This window comes from Onychostoma macrolepis, chromosome 06, assembly GCF_012432095.1.
Source record: "Onychostoma macrolepis isolate SWU-2019 chromosome 06, ASM1243209v1, whole genome shotgun sequence".
In the NCBI taxonomy this organism is placed as follows: Eukaryota; Metazoa; Chordata; class Actinopteri; order Cypriniformes; family Cyprinidae; genus Onychostoma; species Onychostoma macrolepis.
Genome location: NC_081160.1, coordinates 2,167,748 through 2,179,499, shown reverse-complemented (window position 1 = coordinate 2,179,499; position 11,752 = coordinate 2,167,748). Strand labels below are relative to the sequence as shown.

General features: G+C 35.8%; 1 protein-coding gene across 2 annotated transcripts; it reads left to right on the top strand.

The window, feature by feature from the left end:
- The first annotated feature begins 2,184 nt into the window (after positions 1 to 2,184).
- ntan1 (N-terminal asparagine amidase) lies at positions 2,185 to 10,854 on the top strand. Of its 2 annotated transcripts, none has more exons than XM_058780116.1 (10): positions 2,185 to 2,409; positions 3,087 to 3,189; positions 3,259 to 3,324; positions 3,405 to 3,513; positions 3,600 to 3,673; positions 3,751 to 3,804; positions 4,273 to 4,326; positions 5,320 to 5,417; positions 5,557 to 5,670; positions 10,176 to 10,854. In XM_058780116.1, the coding sequence occupies exons 1-10, from the start codon at positions 2,329 to 2,331 to the stop codon at positions 10,401 to 10,403; spliced, it is 981 nt and encodes a 326-aa protein (XP_058636099.1). In that variant the 5' UTR covers positions 2,185 to 2,328; the 3' UTR covers positions 10,404 to 10,854. The 2 variants fall into 2 exon arrangements, with proteins under 2 accessions (XP_058636099.1, XP_058636100.1); XM_058780117.1 differs by having other exon boundaries at positions 2,190 to 2,409; positions 10,235 to 10,853.
- Positions 10,855 to 11,752: the final 898 nt, after the last annotated feature.

Below are 11,752 nucleotides of genomic sequence, written 5' to 3'. Positions count from 1 at the left end.
TAACATATTTTTAGATGATTGGATTATGAGAAATGTAGTTCAGAAACACTGGCAATAATGCAACTGGATAGAATGACGGCAGCTGATTGGCTGGAAACTCTGTAAACAGGAAATATCTAAAGCTTCCTTTCCTCTAACAGGAATCGGCCGTTAGTGCAGAACAGGATCAGGCCACTACAACTCTCTCCTGATTCAGTGCACACATCAGACCACAGCTGAATTCAGTTCAGACAGCTCGTCCTTTGATGATCCTGGATGAATATTCACATACATGCAGTGATTTCTAAAACCCTCAATTCCTGGACAGCACACCTGTTCCTGTGAAGTGCAGTGCATTCATCTGAGACAAAGAGCGCCGGAGACCTGAGAAAATGATGATAAAACGCCTCATTTTCATGCACTTCATTCAGAGAGAGAGAATAATCACAGGCCGATGGATCAAAGTGTGTGTGTGTGTGTGTGTGTGTGTGTGTGAGGGACAGAGTTTCAGGTGTCTCATTCTGTTTGATTTGATATAATGCTGCTCTACTTCATTAAATCCAGTCGGCTGTGAACTCTTTTTAACAGTTTTCTTTAAAAACACATAAATATTCTATATCATTAGTTTAAAAAATATTGGTTTCTGTATTTATAAATTCTAGAGAAGCAACCTCATATCATCTTTGGTTGACTCATCTGTCTTGAAAAACCATCATTCAACAAGAATAAAGCTCTCTGTTGGACATCAGCGATCCGATGAATCCAGGACAGAAAAGCTGTTTAATAGAGAAACCGGTTTAGAATGATGTAAAACATGTCTGATAATGCTATTCATGTGAGTTATTAATCATTGTGATTCTGAGATTTTATATTCTCTTGGTCACTTGGACAGAAAAGGTTGATGACTCTGATCTGGATTTGTTTGAATTTTAAGCTCTTCAGAATGAGAACAAATTGATTTAGTCGTGGGAATTTTTTTTTTTTTAACCACACACACACACACACACACACACACACACAAATGAACATTTTGACTGTCATCATGTGACTCTTTGTACAGATGGTCAGATTTTTTGTTGGTGAATAAAAGATGAATCAGCAAATGAAAAATTGCAAAACAGAAGCTTCTAGGTAGGTGGTGTCAGGCTTTTTTATGCTACTGTAAACACTGTAGTTGTTAAATGAAGGTGATTAATCAGGGAGTAATTTTCCTGACACCATGATCCATTGTCAACATGTTTCTGAGAAACCTCATAAACCCAGTGATCAATACACACATGGTCACAGTGAGTTGGCAGTTTAATTCATTTGAACTTGTTATAAACCTTACTATTAAAACTCGACATCCTGATTTAATAATGGATTGGAAAAATGTAAAAACTTAAAATACAGGATACATTAGGATTAAAAAAATAAACTTTTAGCTTAACTATAATAGAGATTTAAAGGTTAACCATCTCACACATTCATCAATGTATTAACTATGCGTTTAAATTGTAATCTTTAGAATAAAATTACTATCTTCCTAATAGTAAGGTTATTTTAATTAATGATATATATTTTTTCTTCTGTGAAATTCTTATTTAAACATTAAGGAAATTGTTCATTGCGTTCGCTCCAGGACACGGATTACACATTAACTCATCTGAACATTTCTTAAACATTTCTCAAGCACTAGGAAACAAAAGAAGTTCCTCTTAAGCAAAACCAAATACAGAAAGCGAGTCAGTAAATCCTCAGCAGGAATAAACCCGCAGTGAACACAGACGTGATGCACTGGAGCCTCCTGCTGCTCAACACACATATATATCCTTTTATTTGATTTTTTTAATTATTATAATTTATTTCGTGGTTTATTTAATTATTATAATGTGTTTATTTATTTATTTTATATTGTTGTTATATATTGTTAGATATAATAACGTTAATTATTAAAAACTTCTTTGAAGCAGTTTATTTATTTATTGTCTGTTCAGAAACAGTATCTAAATACCAAAACAATATATATATATATATATATATATATTCAATATATATGACAATGTCCTCCTGAAAACAGTTTTATGAAAATTGTCAAATTACAGCGTTCTGTATGTGTATCCATATGTGTATCGCAGCTAATGAAACTGCATCGGCGCTTCCTCTCGATTTCTTTCTATTACTTTCTGACTTCCGGTTAGTGTCCTTTCTAGCGAATCATTTCTACTGTTCAGAGTCACGTGAGCTGTGACGTGCGCGCGAAGCGGAAGTGAATGCGGCAGTGTGATGGGGAAGAATCACACATGACAGAGTTATTAATTATCAGAGTTTAATGAAATGATCAGATGATCGGGTTTAATCGCTGTCAGGATGCCGCTGTTGACTCAGAATCAGCGAATAGAGCGCGTGAACTCAACCGCGGAGCTCTTCAGCAAAAACCCGCACATGAAGGCAAGTTACAAAATAATAAACAAAAATAATAACACCAGAGCCACTTTAATATTATACGGCTGCATGTTTTCACAGACTATAATGAATATAGACCCTCTTTCTCTTTGTATTTAAACGCTTGTGATGTTTAAGTTAAACAACACCTTAGAAATCTTCAAAACAACACTTTAGAAATTCATTCATTTTATTAATATTTCATTAGTATTGTAATACTAGTAGTATTATACGGCAGTATGCATGCACAAACTGTAATGTATGTAGATTACCTTTGTCTTACTATTTAAATACAAGATAAACGCCATACAATCATTTGTTATTTATTTATTTATTTACACGGTGTGACATGTTGTAAATACATTTCTCATATTTATGCATGCATTTTTACAAGCTCACATCAGTTAGATCACATACAGACTACAAACACTTTTATCATTTTAATTGTGTAATTTGCACTGCAGGATTATTGAAGTAAACCGCAAAATGTAAAAATATATTGAAATTATATAAAAATGCATTTGATTTGAAAATATATTAAAGAGAATATAAAAAAGTGCTTTAATTCCTATGTTGAAAAAAACCTATTAAGTGCTGTGTTGTTTGCTAATTATGCACATATACAGTGTACAGTACACATCTAGTAATTAGAGGTGGTTGTTTTGATGACGTGTGTCTCTTAGGAAAGTGCGAAGCAGTTTGTGTCCAGAAGTGCAGAAGCTGTGGACACTAAACAGCTCCTGTACGTCCAGCAGCGGGAGTTTGCAGCGACCACACCAGCGGACAGTGAGTGTTTGCCCTCGATCTGATGACCGGTGGTGTGTTAAACACACACTGATGTTTCTCTTTCCTCAGATTCGGTCTCTATCCTGGGATCCGATGACGCTACAACATGCCATTTAGTCGTGCTTCGACACACAGGTAACGTGAGCCTTCATAGAGTCAATGTCTGTGTTGGTTTACTGTGTGTTTGTGTCTGATCCTGTGTTTCTCTTCTGCAGGCAGCGGAGCGACGTGTCTGGCACACTGTGATGGGTCCAGCACATGGACTGAAGTTCCTCTGATAGTCAATGCCGTCACTTCTAGAAGCAGCCCAGCGAAAGAGGGCAGGTGCTGTAGATTCGTCACACACCGCTGAACTGGAATGTCAGATAGAAAGGAGTTTGTGTGATTTATGGCTGTGTTTGTGTCTTCAGACTGGAGCTGCATCTGGTTGGTGGTTTTGATGATGACAGAAGGACCTCGCACACACTCAGCCTTAGTATTCTGGGTAGGTTGTGCAATGAAGTTGAAACATTCACTGTGTGATCGGAAATCAGAAGTGTTAATAAATCTTTTGCATTACAGCTGCCTTTCAAAAGCAGAAGGAAGAGATTCATCTGGAGACGTGCTGCATCACGGGTCAGTTTGTGCTCTTCACTGTCAAGACTTGGGAAACTCTTTTGTTTCTATTAGTTTATTTACCTTAAAAATAATGAAGATTCTGTCATCATTTACTGACCCTCGTGTCGTTCCAAACCTGTATGAATTAATTTTTTCTGAGGAACACAAAAGGAGTAATTTTGACAGCTCGTAGTTTTCACACGTGTCAAAAAAGCCCATAAAAGCAACAGAAAAGTAGTCACTACAACTTACTCACTATTTTCCAAGTCTCAAATCATATGAGGTTTCGTGTGAGGAAAATACAAAAATTTGAGTTATTATTCATAGAAAATCACCCCCTCTATTGCGGTGCTGAAATCTCAAGGTTTCCATTTTATTCAATTATTCAGGTCTGTTCTTCACAGAAGGCTGTTGTGTTACTTCAGAGAACATGGAATATAGTGCATGATATTTTTGATAATTGCATAACTATTTCTGTCTCTTTAGACATGAATGACGTCATCAAAGATGGGATTCATCGGCCTGTGGTGTATGGGATAGGTACTGTACAACATCTCCATCTTCTCTGAGTATCACCCTCTCATTGTGATTGATAGACACTTCAGCACAAATGTGACGTGTTTGTTATCAGAGTTATGAATTGAATATAATGCTAAATAAAACACAAAAAAAAACACAGAGTGCTGGACAATGCTAAATTAAAAATAAAAAAAAGACACAATTTTTGATTTCTTTCTTCACCAGGTTCAAACACCACCAAAATTACTGCATGACTTTTTTTTTTAAAGATAAAAATTGTGATTTCTTCAGGTTTGCTGTGCTTTTTTGTAGGGCTGCACAATTTGGCCAAAAATTGTGTGATTAATTTATATATCAATATGACTATCAAATAAGAACCATTAAAATAGATAAAAGTAATAATTAAATGTATTTATATATATATATATATATATATATATATATATATATATATATATATATATATATATATATATATATATATATATATATATATATTAAAATAAAACAATCAGAAATAGTACTATTGTAATATTTCACTGTAAAATAAGAACAATAATAATAATAATAGTAATTTATTTTACAGTACTGTAAAATTACAAAACTAATATTTATGGCTGTCTTAATTTCTTAAATTTCAAATGTTAAACCTTTAAAGCCTCTCTTTTGTTGATTTGTAAGCACTTCCTACTGCAAGTTTGTGAAGATGTTTGGCATGTGTTTCAATCCCAAATGCACATAATAAGCGACTGATGCAGAGATGGAGTTTGTGTGCGGCAGCATGAACTGAGCCGCTCCGAGACTCTGAAAACACTGGATCACAAGCAGCTCATGTTTAAATGAATACAATGCCGTGCTTTACTCTGAAACACACACAGCTTATTTTTATGTAACTAAACTGCAGCCTTTGTGATTTTATAATCACGTGAAGCCATATCGCGGTTTCGGTTTTATTTGGATTCATCATGCAGCTCTATAACGAGACACTGACAGAGTGTTTCTGTCCGAGTTCAGGTGTGAACGTTAAAACGGGTCACGTGTTTCCAGCCTCGTTCACATGTCGAGGACCAGCGGAGGAGCTCCGATCCGCACGCACCTTCTCTGGTGGACAGGTACATGGATGAAGCCGTCATGCAATATTTAGTGCTCATTAAAAATATCTGGCTTCAGAATGCTGCGATTGACCGATCAGAATTGGTGGACTGAACTAACTGCTGTATAATCTGAAATATCGGTGTGTGTTTTTGATAGATGGTTGAAGTGTATGACTCTAGCAGAGAGCTTGTGAAAATCGACCCATGCAGATGGACACCAAACAACGACATGGCCTTCTGGCTGTCCCAAGACGATGAAACCATCCTACAGGTCTGAAATCCCCTCACTGTTAGTTTAATGAACATTTTAGACCACATATTATAAAACAGTTTGCATGTGTTTTTCGTTGAGTATCGTATTTTATTCATCAGGCTTTTAATGGTTCATATAGTCTGATATAGACACACTGTAAAACCGAATAAGTTAATATAACTCAAAAGAATAGTTGAAACTGATTACATCGAAATGTTTAAGTTATATTAACTCAAAAGAAACATCATTTTTTTAAGTAAATGTTACTAAGTCATTTTAACTGATACTAACTTAAATCATGCAAGTTACTATAACAGTACTGATCAAGTTAATTTTACAAGGAGTTTTTGGGTTCACTGAACCAATTAAAATTAATTAATTTTTTTTTGTTACATTACAATTAAGTTTACCTTCGTAAAAACATTATAGTTTTAATAAATAACTATACACCAACTATACTCATTCTGAAATAAAATAAAAAACAAAAACGGGTTAACACAGACAATTTAAATGCAAGTTACTCTTTTATTAAGCAACCACAAATCATTAACAAAAAATCAACATTAAATTGTTCAACATCAAATGGAAATACATTCTCCAAAACAGTGCAAGGTCCTTGAAAAATGAGCTGAGATGGTAACTGTCACTTTTAGAAGTGGACAATATGGATATCTGGATATCACTCAGCTGTAAACACTTCCCTAAAATAGGAACACTTCCAAAATTCACATCTAACAGTAACTTTAGAAATATAAAAGTTATACAAGAATAGAATATACGAGAAAGATTTCAAAATAGAGCAATGTATTTTTTTTTTAACTGTCTTTTATATGAGTGGATGAACATGGTACTGTATATGGAAAGTATACCATTCCAGAAAATCAACTGAGAAAATGTTCTGCAAATTAAATACTAGACAAATTGTAGTATTAAATGAAATGTCAAATAAAGGAGTACCTTTGTTAAAACACTGAGGAAACTCTACTGACAAAAGTTCATTTTTAAGACTCAACGCTCTGGGTCTCAGCTTCCCATCCTCCAGACCCATCAAGACTTTTTTGGGGAACTTAGATCCAAGGCGTAAGTTAGTCCAAAAAGCATGACAAATGCATGAGCCAATATGGGGAAATCCTTAACTATGTTACCCAAAGTGCAACTTCAGTCTTCTCTGAGCAGAAGAACATGGCAACTGTTGAATTGTCACTAATGGAGAGGAGATGAAGTGATAAATCTTCAGCGTCTGGTTCATCAGATTGTTCTACCTGAAGACAAAAACAGAGTAATGTTACTCTAAACTTCCAAAGGCTGACTGCTAATAAATGACATATATTTACATCTACTCCAAACCATTCTATCCCATACAATAACTACATTATAATTGATAGCCTATATTCAAAGCCTGCAATTAGAACTTGAATGACATCTGAATGGAAGGTGAGATTGTTGATTACTGAACAGTTTCAGGTTGCATTGATTTTCATAGTATTTTTTTCTATACTATGGAAGCCAGTTCAAACCAAAACGGTTTGGTTATCCAACAATCTCTCCTGCCATTCAGATGTCATTCAGGCTGTAGTTCCAGGTTTTTAATATATCCTTTATAATTGTAGTAATTCTTTGGTCTTCTGCAAAAGTGTAAATGAGGACTAGAGAGCATTTTCATTTATAGTGATCTCTCTCTCAATTCTAAAGGTGATGATACACGGGGCAACATTTTTGAGCAATGTTGCTTGGGCACTTTCCCATTGAGAATGGGTAAATCTGGATACTTTAGATCGGTCGTGTGCCCTGTGTCTCATTTTTTGCCCAGCAAAATTTCTCAAAAAGTTGCGCCGTGTATCACAGGCTTAAACAACATGATCACTTACATCCCCCATCTTGAGAACGTTGGAGTCATCCTCGAGCAGATAGGCGGAGGGAGCACGGAGGACAGCAGCTCATCATGGACATCATAGACAGCAGCATGGATGTTAATATTTCCTTCAGAGTGAGAATTAGAGACTTGAGTATGAGAATCTTGATTTAACATGGAATCTAATCAGCACAGCCACACAATACTATGCATCGCCCTAAAACGTCTGTATGCATAACAACACAACCGAAATCACTCAAAATCAACCCTTTCAGCCATTAAGAAGAGTAACCACTGACCTGAAGTGTCACGTATCCTGAAGAGCTGACTCGGTACTTCAGACACTTTTCCTGTGGGATCAACTTTATTTCTGGTTCTTCAGGTTGACGTTTACTCACCCTTCAGCCAACCAAGATGTAAGCTACTTTCTTTCTTTAGTAGAACACTAAAGATGGTTTTTAACTGAAGTAGTGTTCCTTGATGATTCATAAACTTAACGTCAACAGGTGCCACCAATTTGTAAGTCAAAAAGCAGATACAGACAGCACATTATAACATTATGACCAGGAAAACCAGAGTCTGGAGCTCAAGATTTCTGTGCCACCATGGGTATTAATTTTGTGTTGCTTGTTTATGTTTTTTGACTCGCAAAGCGATGGCACCCGTTGAGCTGCATTTTATGAATCACCAAGGACCATGAGTTCAGCTAAAAATTATCTTTTGTTCTACTGAAGAAGGAACATCAGCTACTTCTTGCATGGCCAGAGAGAGAGAGTAAATGAATGGTAAATGTTCTTTTCTGGGATAACTAATACTTTAAAGGCATAGTTCACCCAAAAATGAAAATTCTGTCATTAATTACTCCGCCTCATGTTGTTCCAAACCTGTAAGACCTTCGTTCATCTTCGGAACACAAATTAATATATTTTTGATTCAATCCGAGAGCTTTCTGACCCTGCATAGACAGCAATGTAACTGAAATGTTCCCAGGTCCAGAAACATTAGTAAGGATATCTGTAAAATAGTCCATGTGACGAGAATACTTTTACTAAGCTACGAGAATACTTTTTGTGTGCAAAGAAAACAAAAATAACGACTTTATTCTTGACTTCTCCAAGTCACCATCCTCCACCATTACAGAGAGTACCACGACGCATGCGTGTGCATTCCTCTGCTTGTAAACAAGGCTGCAAGTATGCGTGTTCTACGTCAGCATGGAGTATTTTACCAATGTCCTTACTACATTTCTGTGCCTGGGAACATTTCAGTTACACTGCTGTCTATGCAGGGTTAGAAAGCTCTCAGATTTCATCAAAAATATCTTAATTTGTGTTCTGAAGATGAACGAAGGTCTTACGGGTTTGGAACGACATGAAGCGGAGTAATTAATGACAGAATGTTAATTTTTAGGTGAACTATCCCTTTAAATATAAAACATTTTCAAGTGTGCTAAGAAAAATATTTTTACCGGCCAGCAATCCAGGATCTCACCAATCTGTAGGTTCCAGTATCTCTATACAATGAATGCGTATTAAAATTAATAACTGGACATCAATATACCAAACTAAACTTCCAGCTGCTTCACTTTTAGTTAGTCAGGTTGTAATATTTGCCAAAACACCAGGAAAATTCAATTTAAAGCACATGAAACAAATCAGTTATTTAACTTACTAGGCGTTATGTGCTTAATTTAATCCCATAATACAAACATACATACATATATATTTATACTGTATAATTTGCTCTTTAAAATGTTACATTTTAAGCAAGAACACAAATGCCTTGGGTAAATAACACAAGCTTTACTGGTATGGCTTGAGCCAACAACTTGAATACATTTATAAATACCTGTCCTTACAAAAATGTACAACTCCTGGAACAAAGTAAATCAAATTACTGAGAAACCTCTATGAAAATCATTTTATTTTATGTCCAGCAATGCGAGCCAATTAAATATACGAATCAAAACCGCCAATTTGAGGTCATTACAACTTGAGTACACTGCCAAAAACAAATGAAAGCATTTGAGTGCTGTAAACTTAAAATTACATTTTTGTACTAATTACTCAGATAATTAGAGGCGAATGAACGTTTTTATGTCTTTTGAGTAATTACAACCCAATTCCTTTATGAAAGATTTACTATTTGGTCTTACAGTGCAGAATATACAAGAAAAAAACAACTCGGAGACTCAAACTGAGCAAAAATTTGAAATTTGGTGCAGATGCTGAAGTTTATGACGAAAAAGATAAAGTTCTGATTCTTGTAAATCAATGAGATGTTTATAACAGTATGGCAGATACTTACATTAAATGATAGAAATATCAGTTGTCGCTTTGTATCTCCAATAATGTCTTAGTAAGATGAGATTTAAATGATCCAAACATTTAATGCAATGCAATCCAATGATGATTGAGAGATGAAGAAATAAACGCTCCTCAAAAGCCTGATGAGACGTGAATCACAAGCTGAAGGTGGATGTTTGTACGATTAAAAGACCTTTTCATTGCTAAAAAAAAAATGTATGAACTATCAATCAGATGACAGAAGGCATGGAGTAGTTTGTGAACAACAGGGTTAACTGCAAACTTTGATCATGTTGATCATTTAGAGGCCTATCAAATATGATACAGTAAGGTTAATAATGCATGATGTGTATTTCATCATTAAGTCAGATCTGCAGGATGAAGTGGCTCTTCTCACTGATTTCTCGTCTGGTTTGTCCGTCAGTATTTGTCCACGTCTCCACATGCAGAACCTCCTCACTTTGTCCATCACATCAAATCCACCATCCAGTTTCTGCTGGATCATCCGACCGCAGACGGGCTGTTTCCAGGCGGTCAGCCGCATCTGTACCACCGCGCTGAGGACGGCCGCTGGAAGAGAGCCTAAACTCTGACCTCTGACCTTTGAGATCCACTGTAACCCAACTAAAGGCCTTTGACGTCTGATGTTTAAAGTAGAAGCTCCTTCACACTGATCTGAACTGAAACACGCTGATTGAAGCTCAGATTGAGTGACTTCTGCTCCGAGTGAAATATCTGATGATGGTTTTACTAACCGCACCTGCCGGCCCTTACATAGAAACAAGAGCCTATGGATTATTTCTTTTCATTTTTATTTCATATTTGTTATGTATGTCAATGCAAATGTGTACATGCTTCATAAAATGTGTTCTTTATTTTACACCTAACAGGATATGATGTTTTTTTCCCCTAACATCTAGCTGCATCTTATTTGCTCACTAAACATTAATTTTGGAAACTGTAAATACAGTATGTTGTGATCCTTTGACGATGAATAAGAGAATTAAAATTCTGTTGCCAGTGGAAACATGGTGTCTTGTATAATTAAAACTTCAAATATAAGAATAATGAATGAAAAATTGAAATATATTTCTCTTTAGACAGTGTTGTCATAATGGGGATCTGCTGGTTATTGATAAATTTTAGATGTCAAGTCACCTTTATTTATACAGCGCTTTTACAATACAGATTGTGTCAAAGCACTTAACAGTATCAAATTGGAGGATAGAGTGTCAGTAATGTATAATGATAAGATTAAACACTCAATTTTCAGTTAAAGGCATTTCATTATTGAATTCAGAGATGTCATTGTCTAGCTCAGTTTAGTTTAAATAGTATCTGTGCAATCAAATCGGCGATAATCGCTAGAAATTAAGTGTCCCCAACTGAGCAAGCCAGAGGCGACAGCGGCAAGGAACCAAAACTCCCTCTGTGACAGAATGGAGAAAAACCTTGGGAGAAACCAGGCTCAGTCGGGGCCAGTTCTCCTCTGACCAGACGAAACCCGCAGTTCAAAAGTTTATATTTCTATTTTAATTTTGTTGCAATTTCTAACAATAGTAGTATTATGTAGTTAGGTATTTTGTTATTTTTGGTTGATATATCTGGGGATATATCTCTGGGGGTCATCTGGGTGTCCTTGTCTCCGCTGACGATCAGGGCTGTAGACATCATCTCTTGGTGCTGATCCACCATCTGATCGGATACGGACTGAGAAACAGACTAGGAAAGAAACAGACAAATATTAGCGTAGATGCCATTCAACTTACGATGTAACAGTACATCGTGTGTTATGGGGAGTGTTCGGTTCCGGTTGATCTAATTAATGCAGCCTAACAATCCTTTAACGGATTTGAATAATAGAAGCGTATTAGTGTGTTATCTGTAAGCCAGGCTAAAGAGATGGGTCTTTAATCTAGATTTAAACTGACAGAGTGTGTCT